Here is a 25,133-nt window from a genome sequence, read left to right as displayed (position 1 = left end):
TTGAACCTTCACTATTATGGACATAGCATAAGCCATTGTCTAGATTACTAAGTCAGGAAAAAGACACCCATCAATATCCTGTACAGTATATACTCCCTGCCCATGGAAATAATTCAGTCCATTCTTGTTGTTGAAGTAGAGAATCCAAGTCATAATGCAGTACCTAGATATGGAGTCTAGAATGGATCTCAAAAATTCCTTTGGGCTGCAAGTAATTTTAGAACCCTTGTTGAGTACTGAAGACTTTTCTTGATGCCTCTTTTCCTTCTCTGATGTGTTTTTTTTTTTTCCTTAGCTTTATGTCACCAATCAAGCTTGCCTTCTCATTTTTCTCCCAGTACCCCCATCCATCCTGGATACACGATCTCATGAGATTAACTATTGACCAATTAAATCTAAACCACAGCTTCCTTTTCTAAGCTTCAGGACTACCCATCCAAATGCCTCTTTCATATTCCTATCTGAATGCCCTACAGACTCTCATGTCAACTTTCTGAGGATCTTTCTATTCATGTCTCTCCTACTTCTCTCTTCGAATACAGTGCATCACCAAAAGTAAGTGAGAGCCTGTCAAGGTTAATTTTCACATAGTTTGTTGAATGAAAACAATAAGTCAGGTAACTGTGTTTTTTAAAGTCACACTCATCCCGTCGATATTCTGATGGCTCACCCCTCTCCCAAAGGAGAGTTTCCTGCCATGATGAAAATTGCTGCGTTTGGCTATCCTTGGCTTCAGGGTTGTCCTTCTCCATGTATCATCCACGTGCTGCCAAACACCTGTCAAAACAATCCAGATAACAAATCTTCTTGATTCTTCTGTTTAAACCCTTCAATGGTTCATACTGGTTTAAAAGCTTTTTCGCTCACGTCCAGCAAAATCCTCTTGAGAGCAAAGTAGGTACTTCTTTCATGGCTTAACCAGAGTAGTTCCCAAATTACGGAAGGACTATTTTATATTGCTTCTAACAGCGGGCAACATAGGAGAAGGAGACAGATTTTTTTTTTTTTTTTTTTTTTTTTTTTTTTGAGACGGAGTCTCACTCTGTCGCCCAGGCTGGAGTGCAGTGGCGTGATCTCCGCTCACTGCAACCTCCGCCTCCTGGGTTCACGGCATTCTCCTGCCTCAGCCTCCCCAGTAGCTGGAACTACAGGCGCGCACCACTATGCCCAGCTGAGTTTTCTATTTTTTGTAGAGATGGGGTTTCACCGTGTTAACCAGGATGGTCTCGATCTCCTGACGTCGTGATCCGTCCGCCTCTGCCTCCCAAAGTGCTGGGATTACAAGTGTGAGCCACCGCGGCCAGCCAGAAGACAGATTCTTTAAGCAAAATTTTCTTTCTTTTTCTCCAAACCAGTCGCTCTTGGCGAGGTAAAAGATGCTTGAAACCAAGGAAACAGTAAATTGGTATGTCCTTATCTTTTTTCTTCTTTTTGTAGAGATCCAGGGCTGCAGGATGGAGAACATCCCAGGTCAGATCAGGGATAGAGACGGTAACGAAAGGACCCATAGAAAAGTGAGGCCATCTTGAGGGTAGCATTAGGGAATGGAAAATTAGGGTCTGCCTTGGGACCTGAGCAGTGAATGAAGAAAGCAAGAAATGATCTACGAGGTATTCCCAGCTCCCTCCCCAAAGCAAACTCTGTCCAGTCCACACCTGAAGTAAAGACCCATTCTCTGAAGTCTTTGGTGCTCAACATGTGAGGGATACACTCCTTTTCATTGGGGAGGGGAGGGGAACATGAGATGTACCTTTCTAACTTCTTAGTGCCAAGCATACAGAAAAGGCATGGTGAATTTTTGAAAAGTCAAGCTTCCCAGCAAAGCTTTTCATATCACTGTCTTCATCTGCCTCTAAATACTCATTTTCTGCCACCTACTGCTTGAACACTTTATGAACTGTCAACAATGCCTGAACTTCACAGTTGAAACACTACACCATGATCCGTGCTTTTGCTTGTGTGCCCCTTTGCATGAAATGTTCTGTGTTTCTCCACTCTGCCTTGAACTTCTAAACCCTCCTAATTTTTTTAAGACTCAGCTGATCTTCTACAGAAATATTTATCTCACGTTTTCTCTCAAGTTGAGTTTGGTGCTCTACAATATTCATGCTGCAATATATCATCATTGCAAGCAGATCTATTTATCCCATTCACTAAGTTGCTAGTTGTTTGTATAACTGTATCCTATTAATCTTTCAGGTAGCTTCTTTAGCACCTAGTGGATATTCAGTAAATTTATTGAAGAAAGAAATACTGGAGTTATATACATATTTGAATTTTTTTCCTTAGAATAAATTAGAGTTTCTTTTTCTTATAAACTAAGGGTGATTCAGAGAGTATAATGACAGGGCATTTTTCCAGCACCCCTAAAATCTAGTCATGATACAAATTCATTGAAGATCACGGCGATCTGGGCAAGGAGCTACTTCAAGTACTCTTCGAGTGACAGCAATCTTCTTCCTGAGGCCAGGTAGAGACCTGCCCCAGCAATCTGCCAAAAGCACAGCCAAAACTGAACTTTTGCCACAGCTACCTCATTTAGTTTCTGAAGAATGATTTACATCTTTCGATGTTCTAAGAATCAAGTTGAAATGACATTATGAAATGCGTATCCAATGACTTCAAGGAAGCATTTATTCTCAAGTGTCTACAGGCAGTATCTTTGTTTTGACAACCCACAAATCTCAGCACAACCAAGTAATTTCTGTGAAAAATTAAACTTCTAGTTCCCAGTAATAGTGATTTTTATCTCAGTCTCCTTATAGAAGAAATATATCTTTGAATTTTCTTAAATTTAATCCTGACTTTTAAGGATTTTTTTTATCATGAGCCCATTCCCAATTATTAAATGTCCACTTAATTATTTAAATATATTACAAAATATGGATAAGAATACATTAGATTGTGTTTATTGTAGCATCCTTAGATGAATATCACCTATGATATTAAAGTGACTTAATTCAATCCTGTTATAAATGGGCTACTGCCTATTATAAGCTGAAGGTTTTTCTGGATAAGATCTTGAGTCCATGATCTGAATAAAATATCTATATAATTCACCTTCACATAATCTGCAAATTTATGAAATAAGAAAGAGATACCTAACTTAAAACACCGAAAGAGAGGGGAAAGGGAAAATGCCTTGAGTGGAATTTGGTGGTGGTATTTGGGAAAAAGGAAAAACAAAGTGGATTATTCACTCTGCAAAAATTCTCAAATACTAACTCTAAGGATTTTTCTGGAAGGCCTTGATAACGTTATGATTTATATGCAGCCCATTTGATCATTCTAGCTCCCCTCTCGCTTCTTGTCAGGCAGTTTTCCAGGAGCTGGAAATGTGGCAGTAAATGAGACAGACAGGACCCTTACTCCCATGGAATTTTGAATTCTAAGATGGTGGTTCAGAGAAATAAATGAAGAAAATATTTCTGAGAAGTGCCTTCAAGAAAATAAATACAGTGATGTATAGAGTGTTGCTTGGAGCAGAAGGGAAGGACCACATATCAAATCACATTCTCAGGGAAGGCCAGGAAGGTGACTTCTGAGTTCAGATCTGAAAGATAAAAACCAATAAGATTTGCTTAAAAGCAGTTGAATAATGAGAAACAGCAAATACAAACACACTGGAGAAGAAATAAACTTGGCAAGAATGTAGTCATGAGGGCTGAAACTTCATGAACCAGGAATACATAGGCAGGGACCGGAGCAAATAGGTATGTATGGATTAAAATGGGAAATTGGATTTTGTGGCAAAGGCAAGAAATCACTGGTGATTTCTAAGCCATAGAATGACATGATCTTAATATTTTTGAAATATCTCTCTCTTACTAACAATGTTAAGGTCCAAACACAATTCCAAAACAATAATATTCTTTTACTTCTGACAATTTTCTAATCAGTAGCATATCGAGTATTATTAGCAGTTTTAAGTGTGACTTAATTTCCAGAGCCTATCTCTGTATTTTATTTTTATTTTCAGTCATCACCATCATAACCATTAATGTCATCCATAATCTCAGGCATTCTTTCTGTGCTACAAAAAACATAATTCTAAATAATTAGAGTTTTATTATACTTTTATTCCCCCAAATATGGGCCTTAATATTTTAATTATGTCTATAAAACATATTGTCTTTCTTTTTTGACTGTCAATGAACATTTACTTTTTTATACAGCTGTAAACCTGTATTCAAGTAGATAAAACGCACTTAAAGTTTTATGAAATCCTTTAAAAATAATTGACCACTGAAAGTACAGAACTAATCTTTCAAATCTCCAAAGCTCATAAAAAGCAGTAAGTTAGAATCATTGAAAAATAATTGATAGGGCAATAGGTTACATATAAATATGCAAAAATATTATTAAACTTTTTTCATTGAAAATGTTTATAAAATTCGTAATAAAAACATGTTCTTTCTCTACAATTGTATGTTTTCAATTTATATATATTTCAAACTCATTATAAGGAAGAGCTAGAAAGTGGCACAGGTAAGGTATGAAAATAAAGGAAAATGAAGGAAAAGAAAATAAATACTCATGGGTCACAAACACTTATGTTAAAATCTCGGTCAACTAGATCTCTATATCCAAACAGAAAATATCAGGAGGCATTAGAAAGTCAAAAAGAGAAATGTTCCAAGTTACTTTGCTTTGACCTGCAAGAAGTGTATTAGTCAGCATTCTCCAAGAAGGACTTATTGTAAAGAATTGGCTCACATGATTATGGAGGCTGAGAAGTCCCAAGCTCTGTATTTGGCAAACTGGAGACCCAGGAGGGCTAATGATGTAGTTTCAGTCCAAAGGTTGGAAGGCTTAAGATGCAAGAAGAGCTGATGCTTCCATTCAAGTTCAAAGACAAGAAGAAAACAATCTCCCAGCTCTAAGGCAGTCAGGCAGGAGAAATTTCCTTGTATTCAGGGAAGGGTCAGCCTCTTTGTTTCATTCAGGCCTTCAACTGATCGAACAAGACTCACCCAGTTTGGGAAGGACAATCTGCTTTGTTCAATCTATTGATTTAAATGTTAAACATCACAAAACACCCTCACAGGAACACTCAGAATAATGTTTGACCAAATAACTGGGCACCTCATGGCCCACTCAACACATGAAATTAATCATCATAAACGGTAAGGCAATCTTTATAGCTCAGGCCAATAGTCACTTATTTATTCATTCTACCATCATTTGTTGATACCCTGAGAAGCATGAGGTCTATTTTACGTGGTGGGGATTCAGTAAGATATAAGAAATTATCTCTGACTTCAATAGATTCATGGTCTTTGGGAAAAAGGAAAATACATACATAAAATGCAGTGAGACAGTTTCCAAACAGAATAGGTTAGAAAGAAACAGTGAGGTCACAAGTCACAGAAGGGATGTTCAAAAGTTTTAACTCTAAAATGTAGAGAAAGGTGGTGAGATTACTTGCAAAGAGGAGATAAGCATTCCAGGGAGAGGCAGCATACTGACAAAAGCAATGGAGACAATCAGGAAGGACAGAGTGGGAAATGCAAGTGGACTGGGAAGGAAGAAAAGCCTGAAAGGTCAGGAGAAGCCCACGGACAGTGGAAGGTTATGTCATCAAAGGATTTGTATGTCCTGAGCAATACATTGCTCCTTGATTGTTACCAGGATCCAGTATAAAATGTCTCCTAAGTAAAAGGGAACTCAACAGCTCACATTTTCCCAAAATGAATAAATGAATTTATTTCATTTTGGGAAAATTTTAGCCAGTCTTTACTTGAGTTTCACCAAACTGTTTTTTGCAGTTGCCAACTATTAATACTCATGCTGTCCTCTGATGACTTTTTCTGTCCAACTTTTTCTGTTAGTCTTCAAATGCACATCATTACTCTTTTACTCAGCACCCATTAATTAAGCATAAGTTATGTCAGGTACCATGCTACGTGCTGATAGATTAGAGTGGACGGAACTGATGTAACCCCTTCCTCATGAAGCAGAACAACTTCTAGAGGAGAAAGTAAATAGAGAATTACAAAAGAAAAATACATACTTTTAAAATGTGATTACTGCAATGAATGTAAAGTACAGACTAGCTGGTTGCCAAAACTTAAGTCAAAATCTTGACCGGATGAAAGAATCTCAGAGAGACCCGAAGAAATTTGTTTTATCTCAGAGTTCCTGTATCACAATTGTTAAGGTCCAAATCAACCCTTAGGTCACTTTAAAGTATGCATTAACCCATGGTCTCATCCAGGAATAGAGCTATTATTCTTGTCGGGAAAAAAGAAATAAATTTTAAGTTCCTTTTTGATTTCAGGGTCAGATTTATTTATTCATTACTTCCATTGAGTATTACTGACTGACTTAACCACTCCCTTTTCAGTGGTGTTGTTATTTAGTTCACTTTGAAATTATACCCAGAGCTCATGCTGTCAAAATCCAAGAAGCAAAATAGGGAATAAGAATAAGGTTTATCACAGTTTTCTGCCTCTAGGCAATTAAATTTTTATACTGCCTTCTTATAACTAAATAGGAGACATAAAACCCTGTAATTGAAATGAGATAAACTCATTTGCTTTTCTAAAGTTCAAACTGGTTTTCATCATGCCAGCTCCATTCAGAGGCTCCCAATATCGCCATCCTCAAGCAGAAAGCAGGAGATGTGCCCCTCCAGTCTTTGGTAATAGTTTTGATATTGAAAAAGTGAGGGGGAATAAAAGAAACTCAGAAGCTGGTTCATATTCACTAAGCTTTGGCCCAATTCTCCAGGTTAACCTGGTATTTTACAGACCAAACAATGTATTGAGGCTTTCTCTTATCAGCCTTTTACATACAACCAGGTCTTTCCACTGCGCTTCTCTCCTTGTCTTCCTGCTGTTGTTGGATTCCAGTCATTACTATTTACCACTCCACATTAATCACACACCTGCTTTAAACTGTCTGGGCCCTGGTCGACTATGCTTTGAAAAGATCTGCCTTCACAGCATCCACGCTCACAGGTGATGGGACTAAGGCCCTTTACAACTCCTGGTGAGCTGGGATTCGCTGTACCATTAGCATAGTAAGAATATATGAAAGCTGGAAAGGAGACTAATGTTTGAGATGAATGTTTTTAACAGAGTAAAAGATTCTATACACTGAGCTGTAATAGATAAAACATTGAATACATTATTTTAGGCTCTCGTTTTGCATTTAAATATCACCTATTTCAGGAACACCAAGACATTTAACTATACTAGAGATTGCAGTTTTTAATTCTAAAAAAGTGAAAATTCAAATACAGCTGGCAGTTAAATTCAATTAACTTTGTTTAATAGGCATTATTGAGCTCAGAGTGAACACACATTAATTCATTCATCCATTTAGCCATTCATGTATTATTTAATAAATATGTATTTAGGATAAATTCTGGGTAAGACTATGAGCCCCAAATGTGTGGAAAAAGATTGGTTTTTATTTTCTCATATTGCACTTATATCACACAGAAGTCTATAAGTGCAATTTTTCAGACTTTCAGGATGAGAAAAAATGCTATCTATTTCTAGAATCAAGCAAACAACAGCGTTATTGTAGTTCTATTATCTCATTGATTCATTCATTCATTCAATAAGCAGGTACTGAAATCCTAGTATCTATGTTGGATGAAGCTCAATTGCTATAGAAAGAAATTGTTATCTCAATAGATTTTTTGGATAAATACAAAAAATTAGCATGGCTTGCTCACAAGATGTTAAGTTCAGAAGGCGGGAGAACAAAATAGATTTGCTGCTTTACCAAGAAGTGGAAACTCTCCTTGGGCAATTGAAAATAATTAAAGACTTTAATAGAGAAAGAGGAATCTGGTCAAGTTAGCAAGATCTTTTGGAGGAAGTTTAGAGAAGGAGTTAGGAGAGGAGAGAGGACTGGAAGGGAGTTACTGCAGTGAACCCTGTGAGAGACAGTGGGATCTCAACCTGGCACTCAGGCTGTGGGATGAAGAGGAAGAAACCCATTTGGAAGAAGTTGTTATAATTGTATTAGTCCAGGTTTTTCAGAAAACCAGAACCAATAGGAGATACATGTAGGAGATATATATACATACACACACACGCACACACACACACACACACACACATATATATACACACACACACATATTCATTCATTTATATCTATATATATACACAGACATATATTACACACCTATATGGATATTTATTATGAAAAATTGGCTTACATTATTGTGGAGGCTGAGAAGTCCCCCATCTGAGATCTGCATGCTGGAGAACCAGAAAAGCTGGTGGTGTAAGTCAGTCTGAAGGCCTGAAAGTCATGGAATCAGTAACGTAAACCCCAGCCCTAAGAGAGGAGGCTATGAGATGAGATGTCTCAACACAAATAGTGAGTCAGGAACAAAAGGGGTGCGTCCCCCTTCCACATTCCAATCTATTCAGACACTCCATGAATTGGACAATGCCCACCCACATTGGGGAGGACACTCTATTTTGATAAGACCAGTAATTCAAATGCTGATCTCATCTGGAAACACCCTCACAGACACACTAGAAACAATGTTTAATGTGAGCACCGTGTGGTCCGCTCAAATTAATACATAAAATTAACCATCACAAACCCCAGTTATGTGGATTTAGGAATCACCATTATGTAGACAAATATAAATCTATTAAGGATCAGAAGTGCTAGGCAGTAAAGCCTAATATTTCCATAGCATTTACTGTATGTCTAAATGCTGTACACCGATTAACTTTCGGAGAACAGACTCACAGATTAAATCCTTGCAGTGATCCTAGGAATAAGCTACAATTTATCTCTGATTTTACACATGAAGAAACTAAGATGAGACGGGTTAAAGAAAGTTTCTCAAGCCTCTGAATAAGTGCTAGATTTAAAAGCCAGGAATACTCACATCCATGAATTTAACCACTACCCGAATGCTATTATCGTTCCTGTCATTGCATCTTTATTATAGTAATTCTTGCTCATAGTAACATTAAATTGTACAGAAAAAAAAAGTAGGCTAAAGTATAACAGTGGTCTCTTTCTTTCTTTCCTTATCCATGCTCTGTGAATCTCTTTTCATCTTGATTGTTTTTAGATCTTATGATGGTTCCCTCTGTAATTGTCAATGATATGCTCATTGACACTCTAATAAAGGTGACACTTGTTTTCCCCTCACTCTGAAAGATTAGTCAGCTTACATGCACTTCCTCCCACATTCTCCATTCCTGGTCCCAAAGTCTGATAGTTGTGATCATTGCTCTTAGCTTTTATACTGACCATTTAAGACACTAGTAATGTACATATTTATTGTTCTATAGCACTCTTTTGGGATCTGTTGGCCCTAACCCACTTCTGATGATGAAGTTGTCATAACCCTCACCCCTACTTTCCTGATATTCCCACACTTTCCTTGCTCTTTCATCTCCTGTTATGCTACTGAAATTTTTCCTTAACTTTACACCTCCATGGCACCCTTCTGGCCCTGGGTCATATGTAGCAGACTCTTTAAAGCTTGTTAGACTCTAGGGTTTTTGATAGAAATACCATAAAAATCTTTCTGTGTTTGACTTCCCCAAATTCCATAGAAATTCCAACACCCCCACCCTCATCCCCAACCCCACCACACTCAAGAATGTAAGCTCTGGAAGAAACTGGGAGGCACAAGTCCTTTTACCAAGGACGAATATCAGTGATTTATTGTATGCTATTTTTTCTGAACTCTCACCCTTTTCCCCCAGTTCAGAGCATTCTTAGCTGCTGGAAAGATTCATTCTCTATGATTCTTCCAAATCTCTCATTTAGAATTGCCCTTCAATAATTAGCGTATTTTATCTAATTTTGCTTTTCTTTTTTTAACTACCCTTCCCTGTGTGTAGAAGATCCTTTAGACCAACCTCTCCAGAAAATTGATTCTTCCAATAACTTCCTGGGGATCAACGTACCACACTCCAAAAGTGCCTGAATCTTAATTCCAACTTGAGTTGGAAAATAGTTCTACAGAATAGCCTTAATTAATAAATGAGTTTTATCAAACATTAAACCCATGCTTTCCTAAAGCAAAGCTGGAAAGCAAAACTGGCCAAACAAAAATATTTTCGAAATTGAACCTGACCCTAACTGATAAATCTTTCTGGTTTAGTTCCTCAAAATAGAATTGTTTGTAAATTTGACCTCATCTCAAGATGTTTGGAGACAAAAACAGCTAAAGATACCCGTGCCTATTAATTCTCACCTCAGGTCGCCCACATATTGTGGGCATCTGAAGGCCAGTCCTGTTTATGCCATGTCTTTCATCTCAGCCCTTCAGGGATCTGCTGGAGAAAGTGGGCTTTTAAGAGGATGGCTGAGGAAGCAGAGTTTCTGCCACTTGGGAGGCTGAATTCCCATGTGCTGCTAACTCCGATGAACTGGCAGCTTTTAAAGGCTGTTCAAATTCATGCTCAGTCCTCGGGTGGCCTGCAAATATCAGACATTTTTTTCTGATTTTTTTTTCTGGTTTTCTCCTTTTTGCTGTCTTCTCTCATTGGAAGACCATTTAAATGGGTTAAGTCGGAGCGGTGGTTATTTTAAGTAGATGCTCTAACGGTTCTCATTAAAGTTTTAAGGATCTTCTAGAAATAAGGCAGTAGTTATTAGCAGGTATTTCATGAATTTTTGAAATGAGGAGAAAGACAAATCATCAAAGTGTCCCAGTTTTGTGCTTCAAAATATGATAAACCTATTTTATTATTGCTACATGCTGCCATACAATACTTTTTTTGGTAAATTCTTAGGGAATCCTGAGGGCTTTTAAAATATTATGGAATAGATTCTTACAACCTGAAACCATTGAGGTCTAAATATGGAAAGAGTGCTGGCTACATAATCTTGCAAAATCCTCTAACCCTTTAATGCTTTGATTGATGAATCTGATATTACTTTGCTTCAAGCTTCAGAGGTCCATTGACTACAAATCAGGCTTAATAAATATAATTCTACTTGAAAATATTAAGTACCATACAATTATTGCCTTGATAATTTTTAACTAAGTGCATTGATAAGAATTTCAGACAGTCTTCCTGAGCAGTGATCATTCAACAAAACTTTTTTTCTGCATGGAATATATCACCGCCAATTTCCTTAGAATTATATTTCCAGAGATTTTCCTATTCATCTATAATCCAAGATGAAAAGTTAACTAGGTAATGAACAAGGTTTCTTAATATGACTTACAAGATAAAAGCTTATGAAGAAAAATTCATGAAGGCAATTTATTCTCTGAAAATTCAAATAAATGAGAGTTGAACAATGAGAACACATGGACATAGGGAGGGGAACATCACATACCATGGCTTTTCGGGGGATGGGGGAAGAGGGGAGGGATAACATTAGGAGAAATACCAAATGTAAGTGACTGGTTGATGGGTGCAGCAAACCAACATGGCACGTGTATACCTATGTAACAAAACTGCACATTCTGCACGTGTACCCCGGAACTTAAAGCATAATTTAAAAAAAAAAAAAAGAAAAGAAAAGAAAGTTTACTAAGTAAGAGGGCAAATCTATTTTGATAAACATGGATTAGCTAATTGGGCAACATGTAAGTAAGAACACACTGGCTAAACTGAAAATTTAAGGAATCAGTTAGCTTCTTTAGTGCTTAATGCCACCAAGGGGAATTTCATAAAATGTTCTTGAAGCTTTTTTACAATTTATTTAAGAATCAGGTTAATTATTGCACAGAGAGCAAGATATGTAAAACTGAGCACAGATTTATCATGACATTAAAATATAGATCCTGATAGGCTTACATATGATAAAATGGTGAGAGGATAAGCATGATGGCTTACACATTTCTACAATCCAGTTTTTACAAAGTTAACATCTAACTAAACTAGCAGTTGCAGAAGCAAGTTCATTGTACTATCAGGCTTCTGTGATGGTTAATTTTATGTCAACTTGACTAGGCCATGAGGTAGCCAGATATTTGGTCAAGCATTATCCTGGGTGTCTCTGTGAGGGTTTTTAAAAATTATTTATTTAACATTTAAATCAATGGACTGAGTAAAGCAGGTTGCCCTCTCTAAGGTGGGTGGGGCACATTCAATCAGTTGAAGGCCTGAATACAACCAAAAGGCTGACCCTTCCCTGAATGAGAGGGAACTCCTCCTGCCTGACTGCCTTCAAGGTGAGACATTGTTTTCTTCCTGCCTTCAGACTTGAATGGAAACATCAGCTCTTCCTGGGTCTCACCCTGCCAATCTTTGGACTAAAACGACATCATCAGTCCTCCTGAGTCTCCGGCTTGCCAATCACTCTGCAGATCTGGGAACTTGGGACTTGTCTGCCTCCATAATGACCTGAGCCAATTCTTATAATAAATCTATTCATATCATATAAATATATGTGTGTGTGTGTCTGATATATATGCATATACACATCTATATAGATATACACATATATACACATCTATATAGATATCTGTATGCAAATATATACACATATATAGATATATACATACATACATAGATATACAGATATCTAGATATGTTAGATATACACATATATTAATATAGATATGGTATCATATATATGAATTAGCTTAGGACAATCCACAACCCTGTGTGTGTATGTTAGGGGTGTGTTTTGCTGGGGGGTGGTAGGCATGGTGTTTCTCTGTGTGTGTGTGTGTGTGTGTGTGTGTGTGTGTGTGTGTGTGTGTGTGTAAGTAGAAAGTGATGACTGTGATGACTATTGAGAAAAAGGATCAGGATTTTTTTTCCTAAATAACTCTTTTATTTTAAGAAATGGAGAGCCACAGGGAAGAGACCAAGGGCTAAAATGTCCTGGTAAAATATATTTTGGTCTGATAAAAGTTAATGACTCCTTTATTTGGGAACAGCTAATATTATAGAATGCATCTTCACCAATCCACACAAATATTACTTGGAACATAAACAATATAGAGAGTAAATTCACACAAATATTTTTTGGGAAATACAAGATATAGATAGTAAATCTACACAAATATGTTGCGGGACTTACAAGATGCAGATAGTAACTTTATTTTTCCAGTTCACCTCTTGACAATTATTTTTTTCCATCTAAAGAAATGGGAGAAGAAGGTCCGAGAAACTTTGGTGACTTTCTTAAATTAGTTTTCAAATCAAGCAAGCAATATTGATGCATTCCTACAATTATATTTTGAGAAGCAAATTACAGTATATAAAGTAAAAATGTATCTCATCATTCCTCCCAACCAACGTTGTGCCACAATCTTCTTGTTAATGGTTGGTCTTACAATTTCAAAACTTCGTCAGTTCATTTACATGAATGACTATGTACATATACAAATATATATGTTTTCAAGATAGCAATGGAATTTAAATACACTGTGGAACTACACTGGAACTTTTAAATTAAGACATGAACATATTTGTCTGCCTCATTCTTTTTAGGTACAATATATTTTTATTCCACGGAGTGGTAGTTCCTTAATTTCTTGTACTTCTCAGAAACACACAGTAGATTTAATTTGCAGTGCCCTTGAGGTTAGGTATTCCCCTGTGAATGATATGTGAGTGGGAGAGACATGTTATCATTTTTAAGTGGAAGCTTTAAGAGCTGTCTGCAAGGCACCACACCCTCTCTTCTCCTAGGAATACGGTATAAAACTCCATATTGGTGGCAGCACTGTCTGCCTGGCTCCTGGATGAGAACACAAGGCAGAGCCCCAGCTGACCTGAGAGGACCCTGTGTGAGCAAGAAATCACCTTTTGTTTTAAGCCACTAAGATTTTGGAGTTGTCTATTACTGTGACATACTCAAACACTTCTCAACTCATACCCAGTACTGATATACAATCGGTATTGTGGGCTAGTTTAATCATTTTCCTAATAGAATTATTATTGCTTCCAATTGTTCATGAATACAAAATAATGGCAATACACACATTTATATTTATACTGTACAATTTTATACCCACAGGCAGATTTTTGTGTAGGCAGTTTTGACAAATATTGCTGAACCGTCCTCTAAAAAGGTTGTAGTGGCCGCACGTGGTTGTTCACACCTGCAATCCCAGCACTTTGGGAGGCTGAGGCCAGTGGCTCACTTGAGGTCAGGAGTTGGAGATTAGCCTGACCAACATCGTGAAATCCCATCTCTACTAAAAATACAAAAATCAGCCGGGCGTCATGGCAGGTGCCTGTAATCCCAGCTACTCAGAAGGCTGAGACAGGAGAATCGAATCGCTTGATTCCAGGAGGTGGAGGTTGCCATGAGCTGAGATCATGCCACTGCACTCCAGCCTAGTCAACAGAGTGAGACTCCGTCTTAAAAAAACATAAAAATAAAAATAAAAAGGTTGTAGCAATTTATTCTATTAGAAATGGTCCTTGCATAGGTGATATAGAGAGACCCTGTCTCTACCCAAAATTTCAAACAAAAAATTTAGTCAGGTATAGTGGCCCACACCTGTGGTCCCAATTACTTGGGAGGCTGAGATGGGAAGATCATTTGAACCCAAGAGGCTGAGGCTTCAGTGAACCATGATCATGTCACTGCACTCCAGCCTGGGTCACAGAGTGATACCTTGTCTCTAAAAAACAAAAAAGAAAGAAAGAAATGGTCATGAGAATACACATTAACTCATAGTGTAGCCAATATTAGATATGACCTATCGATCATGTTAATTTGCATAGGATCTGATAATCTAGAACTATCTACCAGTGTTGTTTAGTTTGTATTTTCTGATAATTGATTTGACTACATTTTGTGTATTAGCTATTTGTGTCTACTCTGAAATTCATGTTTCTATTATTTTGCTTTTCCATATGGCTATTTAGGGGCTCTTATGTGTTACACATTTTTACTTTGGGTATGTTGTAAATTTTGCTATTTTTTTTTCTGGACTAACTTTTGCCTTTTGATTTGATTTGTGTGTATTTCATTGCACATAGTTTTTACTTTCGTAGAGTAAATCTATCACTTTCTTGATAGATATGGAATCTGAAATTTGTTGCATGTAAGAACTCTTTCCCCACTCTGCAAAGCATTATGAAATGTATTATATTCTATTATAACTTAAATTATTTATAAAATGCCATTATGGTTTTGAGGGGTATTTTATGTTTATTCTTCAATGTAACTGGAATTTATTTTAATAAAAAAGAGACCAAAATGAATTTTTTGTTCCAATGAATAAGCAATTATGCCCACTATTTGTCGAATAATCTTTTTTTCCTGCTGACTTGAATGCCACATGAATTCTATATTTATTCCATATATATACCTATATATATGCACACATACACACATATAGATATTATATACTTTGCTCTCTCTGACCTCTATTCTGTTATTTTTACCTCCCCTAGTCTATTTTTTGTGTCAATATGACACAATTTTAATTATTGGACTCTCATAGAGTGTTTTAAAAACCTATCAGGCCAATTTCTCTCCATTTGTTCATTTTCAAAATTGTATTGCCTATTCTCTCACATTTTTAAATCTAGATGAATGTTAGAGTCAACTCATCAAGTTTGATACAGAATCTTGTCGGATATTGAAATTTTAGATTAATGTGTGTGGTAGAGTCAAGGTGGTGCCACTCAGGTCCCCATCAAGAGGACTTCAGCCCATCTACAGAGAGTGAGGGCAGATGTTGTCTCCAGCTATCCACTCCTCAAGGCTGTTTCCACAGCTATTGCTGGAGCTGAGAGGTATAAAAAACAGACCATTTGGACCCAATATAGGACCTTTCAGAGCTCCAGAGCTCCCTTCAGGGCCTCTTGCCAGGTTGGCCAAGACTTTGTGGGGCCTCCATCACTGTTCAGCTTCATCCTTGGCCCAGTCCTCTTCTTCACCCTTCCCTTCACATTTGCTGATCACAGACAAAGACCTTGCATCCCAAATTCTGTCTCAGTGTCTGCTTCTGGAGGAGCTGAATATGTGGAAATTTGGAAAGCACTGATATATTTACATCATTGGCACTCAGTGGCTAATGTGTGGATATCGTTCTTGAGAATAGTTCATCCTTATCCTCATAAAACCGTTCATCCTTAATCCTCATAAAACCAAGTCCCATGAAGCGAGTCTGTAATCACTGTTTGTTTATTAACTCCCAGAATGCACACCACCATGAGGGAAAACCAGCATAGTACCAGAAACAGAGTTCAAACAGATGTCAAGCTGGTAATATCACTGAATGAAGTGGACCTTAGGAAGACAGTGGGGCGGGGGAGGAAAGTAGAGCAAATGGGAGAGAATCTGCTTTGGGTACAGATGGGACACTCAGCTTCAGCCTTTCCCTGCCATGTGGACACTTGGGCCCAGGGAGGTTCCTCCCCCAGTTTTATTTTTTCCAAGGGAATACTATATATCAATGTATTACATACTATTTCTGGTTGCCTGATCTAGAATATGCACAAACATATTTCCAACCATTTTTTTTTTCCTAGAAGGAATAAGGTTTCTGAAACAGAGAAAAAAACATTGCTGTATTGAATATGTATTAAACCTTAATTTATCCTTAACAATTTGCCTGTTTTCAAAGTCATGAGATATGAGATGACAATATATTACCAAGGCCAATTGTCTGCTGCTAGGTTCATCAACTTTCAAATACAAGCAGATCAAAATGCATGCCCTCCGTGAGACACGGAAGACATTTGAGCCAGGTTTTTGTCCCAAACCAAAAATTATATGATTCCTTCTTCCCTAGGGAAGAATAGAGAAGGCAAATGAGAGAGAAGCCAAAAAGTTATTGGATGCCCCTTGCACAGAGAGAAATATTACACTGGAAAATAAGTGTTATGCATTGTATTAATGCAATTATACTCTTTGATATTTTAGAAAATAATGATATGCTTAAACCCAGACAGTATCAGAACAGCTAACTTTCACATTCTGTATTTAAGTATTATAAGTAGTAAAATATTTACATTATTTTATTTTATAAGAAAGAACAATAATTGTATAGTTCTTGGTGTCATCATGGAGTCTTTTCTCCAGAAGAATACAAGCTCTACTCTAATTTATCATTTATTCATTCATACATTTTTATCTGCTATAATCATTTATAATGTAAAATGACAGAAAATAATGTTATTTCTTATAGAAAAATCGAAACAATACATATTTAGCTCTTTTACCATATTACTGCCTTCTATGGACCAAGCCAGTTATATTTGTTAGGGCGGGGGTTGAATGGTAGCTATGAACTGAATATTTGTGTCCCTCCAAAATGTATGTGTTGAGACCCTAGTTCCCAATGCAATGGCATTTGATAATAGGGCATTTGGGAGAAAACTAGATCATGAGGGTGGGGCCTTCATGATAGGACCAGTGCCCTTATTAGAATAAACACTAGAGAGCTGGCTTCTTCTCTCTTCCTCTCCACCTTCTGAGGGTATAAACAGAAAGAGGACCCTCACCAGGAGCTGAATCAGCAGGCAGCTTTGATCTTGGACTTTCCAGCCTCTAGAATGGTGAGGAATAGATTTCTGGTATTTAAGCCACCCAGTCTATGTTATCCTGTAGCAGCCTGGACTGACTGAGACAATGGTACAACAAATAGATTCACACAGGTAACAAGTCAATATAATAGATTATTTTCCCTTTCTGTAAAAGTCCAGGGTAGTTCCAAGTGAAATAAATGTGCACAGATGGGGAAGAGGTAACTCAGTTTTATATACTGATGCAGAAACTAGTGGAAGGACACTATGCCATCTTCAGTATGTGGCTGCCTAAGTTGCCTAGGGTGGGAGCTGAGGGAGCCCACCCTAGTCAGCCTGGAGAGGTCGAAGTCACTACAGAGCCTGTCTAAGTGGTTGCCATAGACCGGGCTGGCATGGATGCTCATCTTTTCTATTAACATTTTAAATTCGGTCAAGGGCCACATCCAAGTGTGATTCTGGAAATGCAATTCAGTGGTATACACAGAGAGAATAGAAAAAATGGATTTTAAAAAAGGATTAGTCTCTGATCTCTTTCAGGTCTAAACTACTGTTACACAGCCAATGTAATAACCACCTAGCAGATCAGTCCTGCAGTCTGTGCTCCCTAACCAGTCCCACACTGAGGGCTGAGGGACACTATGGAACAGCATCCTTGTACAAACAGCATTCTTAGGAAGACGGGAAAATATTTTATTTAACCATTGCCATCTCCCTCTTTGTTGTGCTCATTCTCATCAAGTCTTCTACCTTTTCTGGATAGCAGATGACCTTGTATCTTTCTGTTTGGGGATAATTAAGAACATAGGACAGAAACTCACCTAATATTCTCCCTCATTCTCAACAAAATTCTTTGTATCTTTATCCTTTGCTCTTTCTTTCCAACTTCAGATGATATAAAGCCATTTGTCCACCTCAAGACCAACTCTTTTACCTGTGTTCAGTTTTATAAAGTATCAAATGCATTAAATTTAATTTTATTTAGTATTAACAAAAATCTTGAAAGTGAAGGGAATAAAATTGGAGAACTTGCCGAATTTAAATGTCTTTTATTTAAAAGCAAAAGATTAAGAATACCCCAGTAAAGTGTATACAGGATGTATTAAGACATCTAAGAAGTAAGTAGGACCAAAATCAACCAATATTTGTTTTGGCTCAAAAAGTTTATCACAAGTTTCAATGCTTTGCTGTCATCAATAGTAAAGTAACTACAAGATTTATAAAATGCATATTTATATTATGGTGATAGTAGAAATAGTTTATGAAACTGTTTATAAAAAATGAAAAACACAATGATAATAGTAAAGAAAAATAAAAAGTGTATCATCAGAATTCAACTAGGAGACAAAAACTACACAGTAATTGGAATGGGAAAAGTTTGAAGTAAAGAACTATTAACTCTAAACAAGAAAATCTAAAAAGCAGTAAAAAGAATCCTAAACATTTCCCTAAGATAGGGGGAGATTGCTCAAAAGAGAAATACATATAGGGAAGGTGAGAGTCCCTTCCTCAAGGCTGGGATCCAACCTCAGGAGACAAATGTGGTTGTGACCCACTGGATGGCAGAGATGCTTTCTAGGTTCCCTGGGACACACCTGGTTCATAGTCCCTAAAAAAGCAAAAAAAAAAAAAAAAAAAAAAAATCCCTTTCGGGTTCCTTTGAAATAGGATGGAAGTGCACACTACAAATGACTCACAAACATCTTGCTGGAAGCTGCACAATAAGAGTAAGAAGTAGGTGGTAAAAAGAACCAGGAAGAGAGGACCTTATTCCTGCAGTGTCTCTCCATCACCCTCTGCTTACAAAGCTTAACATCGTACCAGCTATATAGAAAAACTATGTAAAGGGCCCAGCTAGATTTTTATACAGCAGGCAATGAAGGGTAACTTTTGGAGCTGAGAAGGTGTACATTGATCATTTTAAGCTATATATAACTCTCTTTCTTACCTAGTCATTTCTATGTGAACATATGTGCTTAACTTTCCAAATAGATAAATTTCATCAATTCTCATAAATATTGCAGCAATCATATGGTAAAGGAAATGAGCATATTCAGGAAATGAGACTACTTTGGTAATGTATATAAGATGCTTAATATAGCATTTGGGCCTACGGGTTTCCTAGATATCCAAATCATATTTCCCTGAAATGGTTGGTAAAATGGCTCTACTCTTTTAACTACACATTATCTCTTGTTTGTTTTTTTTTTGTTTGTTTGAAGGGATGAGGGAAGGGCAGGCAGTTGAAGTACCCCATATTTCATGAATTTTATTTTTTCTGATTTATTTTTCCTTTTGCAGTTTGTTTTAGTTTATGGAAATGATATCCCTTTGGATATCTATGAATATCTATGAGAATGAGAAGCAACCCCAAATTTTGTGAGGACTGAAGCTTATATAGATGGAAGAGGGATGTTTTTAACAAAAAAAAAAAATACAAAATTATGAATTCTGTGAGCCATATGAAAATACCCTGCTAAAGTAAAAGTATATCCCATCCAAGTCCTTCTTAGACAAATCCCCAAAATTCCCATAGCCATTCCAGTAACCCCAAAGCAAGGAGAAGCAGGATGGAAAGTAATTTAGAGTAGAAAAAGGTATCACTCTCAACTGACCACAGTCAAAATAGCCTACTTTTACAAATTTTACCAAATTGTATGACCACACACAAACACATTAGTAGGGTCTGTCACCTCATCTTAGAGTAGCTTTAACATGTGTGTGACCACTAAAGTTAAGCTTCATTAGTTTCACATTCAATCCACCTCTGGCAATCAATATAACTATAATTTATTAAAGATCTTTTCTGTTCTTACCTATTTTATTTAATTTCCTTTTATTCATAACATTAGTTTTCATCAAATGTTTGGTGATTCTTGGTCTTCTGCCCACACTTATTAATAAATATGTCAATCAGTTAAGGAAGGGGTAATGAATATCCTCTTTAGTAGATCCATAAACTCTTAAACTTCACCTATGACTTTGGTTTTTATAGATAAGTAAAATGTTTTCCACAGTGCCTGCATATAAACTCCACAATGCCTACATAATCTGACTCTTGTCTCTCTCCCTGACCTCACCTTTATGATATTTGTGACCTGTATGGTTCCCCAACACATCAAGTGCATTTTATCTCAGAAAATTTAAATTCCCCAAATATCTAAAATATTCCCTCAAGTATTTGCATAGTTGACTATTCATTGTTTATATCCCATCTCACCTTCTTAGATTTAGTGAATGATGCATTGATAAAGCAGAAAGAAAAAACTATGAGAAGTCATCAGAAAATAAAGTGGCCAATCAATTCTTGGCCTTACTATTTCTTGTACTAATTTTTCTTCATTTTTATGCATTGACTTGTCTTACTTTCCTTTCCAAACCACTCTGATGAAGTTCTTCAGTGGTATAATTTTTAAAATTCTATATATTTATTTGAAAAGAATCTACACATTCAAATAAAAATGATGTAAACTTCTTTAAAAGATTCCACCAAACAATATTTGAAATGAATTATGTTTTCCAGAACTAGATAAGCTTAATCTTATTTTTTAGCTTCATAACATCCCTACCTTTGTGTCTTTCCCTGGCAAACTTTATACCCTCATGTTGAAGTTTGTATTGCAGGCTACCCTCTCCTCATCCTCCAGTTTTTCAATCCATACCTTGCTTATTGCCTGTCGCAATATTTGATGACAGAAACTTGCCTCTCTTACTTACAATAATTTGAATTTGAGATCTTTGAAGCATGATCCTGGAGTCTGGGAGGAGGCAGGGGTTTCTAGGGACTTATATGTAAGATACTGGGTTGATAGGTTTCAGTAAACAAGAGTGGGATGGTTTGGAATCTGAACAATGTGATTGGCATTTGAAGGCTATGAGAAGTCAAGAAAAGTTTAGAGTAGGACAAACATGTGGAACAAACATGTGAATTCTAGTCTCAGAAAAAGGCTAGAGGATCCTCAGGCAAACAGACCATTTTGAGAGAATTAAACTCATAGCTATCTAATGATCTCCAAAGTTATTTCAGGCCTCTGTATCATTTTCTTCATAGTCTTCTTATTGTGAAGGAAAAGCATATGTTTACCAATGAAACAGTAAGTCTATATGTGTAATCTCTGACAAACAGGTGTCAAACCCCAAGGGAATGAGGAGGATGGGCAAAATAATGCCTCTGCTAGCAGTGTATAATCTTCTAGTCTCAGAGCAGGCTCCTTGCAGCTGTTTGAATACTTATGAGTTTTGCCACATCTGAGTAGCACTTGAACATCATACCTTATAGTTCTTAAGGTGAAGGTTGGGTTAAGTTGATGCTACCAACTTCAACATTGATATAAATAATTATATCCATTATATAAGCTCAAAGATAAGTGGGGTTGCCATCTTTTATTCATGACCATAGCCTGATCACTGGTCACCATGGCTGGTATTATAACAAGCATTCAAGAGATATTTATTCAGTGAATGAAATAAAGTAGTTTAATACATTAGCTTTATATTCAAGTAAAAATTTCTTAACTATTAAAATTAAAAAGTGTGAATTTTTTTTGAAGTGTTATGAGTAACACCTTTCAAGGACCCTTGTGAGAAAATATTGTTAGAGTATGGAGGCACAAGTGCCCAGTGGGATGGGACATTTTAACTTACTACCAAGTCTCTCTCTCTCTCTTTTTTCCCTTTCCTTAATAAATGTGATATCACATGGTATATTCACAAAGAAAGACAAAATTTTAGATTAATGAATTCTTTAAAACAAAATACCTCCAGAAGGCAACAATAGTTACCCTAAGTAAAATCAACAAGCAGAATCAATTTAAAAGACAACTTACTATTTGACCCTAGCAAATTGATTTGTTCCTCATTGAAATCAGCTAGAAGATCGATAAGAAATTATTAATGACAAAGATTTTAGCAAGCATAACGTCCCCTACACTGATCTGTACTACCTATGAAGTTCATTGTATTGCAGAGAAAAATACTGCTTTTTTAGTGATGAGTATATATACCTAAGTTCGATGGGTCACTTCCATTCAGGCTACATGGAACTGCATAGTGATTAAAATGTCTTTGAGTATCTGTATATGATGAATAGCAAACTAATAAAAATTAATTTAAATAAGAGTCTATGTTGCATTGGTTGTGTTTTCAATTCAGGTAAGCCTGGTTTGAATTTCCACAATCAATTACTATTGTGCATTACCTTGGGAAAGTTTTCTAAACCTCAGCATCTTTACCCAGAAAATGAACATATTCATAGGGTTGAGATAAGAATTGAATAAGATGTTTTAAAAACTTAGTTCAGTGTTTTGCATAAAGTAAGAAATAAATTGTAGTGGTCATTATTATTGTTATTGTTAGTCTTACTATTATAATGAATTATAAACCCATAAATAGTGATACTTATGGTATCATTGTATGCATTTTGTGAACTAAAATTATTCCTGATTGGTTTTATCTCATGCTCCAACTGTGTTTCATTCTTGTTAAAATTCTCACACATTTCTAATGTGTGTCACCTTGCTATATTTGCACATTAATTACTATTGCTTTATATGGATAAAAAACAGGGTTTAAATAAATATATAGATATAAAACTCCCTAAATAATACTCACATGTATGACATGTATGTTTAACAATTCTGGCATATAAAGTGTCCCAGGGTCTCACCCAATATTTGTTTCATATAATGAGAGAGAAGAGCAGAAAATACAATCTCAAAAAAATATATAAATCAATTAGAATCAAAGCTTTACAAGTATACTGAGTTTGGCCTGTTATGCCCAGAACAGTGCTTGGTATGCAGGTGGACTTCAGTTAGCATTTGTTGAATAAATACATAAATGAAATAAATGAACATTTTCTAATAGTTTTATGTGCAGAGCAATTGGCCAGGCACTTTGTAGAATACAAGATTTATAGCAAATAAATGTAACTTCTCTTTCTGGAACTCACCATGTAAGTAGAGAGGATAAATTCCCAAAGAAATAACTATTATAAGACAGATGGCATTGTAATGAAGACCCTAGCACAATACTGTGTATCAAGGTAGTGGGGGTGTTTGAGGAGTGTACATTAATTCCAACTGGGGAAAAACATGACACAATCCTAATACTGTTATCAACAATTCAGAGCACTTGACACTAATTTCTAAGCAACATTTAGAATAATTTAAATATAAGCCTGCTCTCATGAAAAATATTGGCCTCCTAAAATGAGCGATGGGCACCAATCACAAGGAGCTAATTTAACCAAAAGCTGGGACTTTTATTTCACATCACTCTTTACGCTGAAGTACCTGAAAGTCATTTTGATGAGGAGGGTTATGAAGTGGTACATTCTTGTGTTTGGCCCTGTGGATGAAATGTTTATTTCTGGGGGAAATGATGCAATTTCCAATGTATGGGACAGAGTTGATTCTCTAATATAGCTTTCTCAGTACCAGCTTCATATTCTAATCCCCTAGGGGTTTCTGGGAAAGAAAGAAGAAAAGAGAAAAAGGTGGAGGAGAAAAAGAAGAAAAAGTTGTCTAGCCCTAACCCCAGACTAATAAAATCATAACCTCTGAAAGAGGGGCCCAGGCATCGGCATTAAATAAAAATCTCCCAAGAATGTAATGTATTGCCATGATTGAAAGCCTACATTGGTCTAAGACAATGCATCTCAAACTTTGCTGGGCATAAGAATCACCTATATGGCTTGCTGAAACAGGATCCATGAGCCTCAGCCCTAAAGATCTATTGGGGATAAAGGTAAGGTTTTCCATTCTAACAAGTCCCAAGATAATGCTATGCTGTTGGTCTCTGAAGTAGGCTTTGAGTGGCAGTGCTTTAGGCAATGGCTACCAAAGGCTCCCTAAGTATAGGCAGAGAAGTGAGTTGCCAAGGAGTTGCTGCTCAAAGGGTGATCTATGGACAGGCAGCATCAGCATCTCCTGAGATCTTGCTAGAGATTCCTACTCTCAAACTTTTCTAAATCAGAACCTGTATGCCAACAAGATCCTCAGGTGGTAAAAATGTACATTCAAGTTTGAGAAGCACTGCTTTAATACTCAAATTTGATTCCATATTGGACTCATCTAGTAGATTTTTTTTTAAACTACCAGCACCTGTGTAGTGCTCCAGGCAGCCTTCTGGACATTGGGAGTTTTTAAGAACTGACCAAGCGATTTTTTTTTTTTTTTTTTTTTCACGGCAAGATTTGAGAAAACCACCACTCTACAAGGCATGAGGTGAGGTGATGTTATGCAAAATTTTCTCTAAAGTTATGTTCTTCTGATCTCCTGGTTTGTCACATTGCCTGACATTCTAATAGATACTCACTCAGGCATGTTAATAATAATCTTCTCAAATACAAATCACTATAGGATGAACATTGTTTTATCAGTCATTCACATCATTGTGTCAACATAATTTAATTAGAATCTGAGATCACAGAGCTGGAATAAAACGAGTTGTAATGGGGGTTGGGAGAATGGAAAAGACCAATAATTTCAAATATTGGGGAGCTTTTTTTCATGGCCTGAGATGGATGGAAGGTTGGACTGTTGATGGTGGTGGGGTGGTGATAGGTTAGTTCTTGTTCAACCAAAACGTAGAGTAGCACACCAAGCATTTGAGTAGCTGGAAGGGTGGGACCAAACAATGAGAATAAATTTATTTCTTTTTATGAAATGAACATGGAAATAATTGGTGAGGAATTATGAAATTATAATTAATTATGTTGAGATAGGATATAAG

The 25,133-nt window shown here is 36.6% G+C and overlaps 1 protein-coding gene across 1 annotated transcript in view; it reads right to left on the bottom strand.

Annotated features, from left to right (window-relative positions):
- Positions 1-326: 326 nt before the first annotated feature.
- Positions 327-25,133, bottom strand: part of NYAP2 (neuronal tyrosine-phosphorylated phosphoinositide-3-kinase adaptor 2) — a 327,009-nt gene continuing 302,202 nt past the window's right edge. The window contains exon 7 of the mRNA XM_045367793.3: positions 327-3,553. Within this exon, the coding sequence (XP_045223728.2) occupies positions 3,548-3,553 (6 nt within the window). The 3' untranslated portion in view covers positions 327-3,547. The remainder of the gene's footprint in view (positions 3,554-25,133) is intronic.

Source organism: Macaca fascicularis, chromosome 12, assembly GCF_037993035.2.
Source record: "Macaca fascicularis isolate 582-1 chromosome 12, T2T-MFA8v1.1".
NCBI lineage: Eukaryota > Metazoa > Chordata > Mammalia > Primates > Cercopithecidae > Macaca > Macaca fascicularis.
This window is presented reverse-complemented; position numbering and strand designations above follow the sequence as displayed.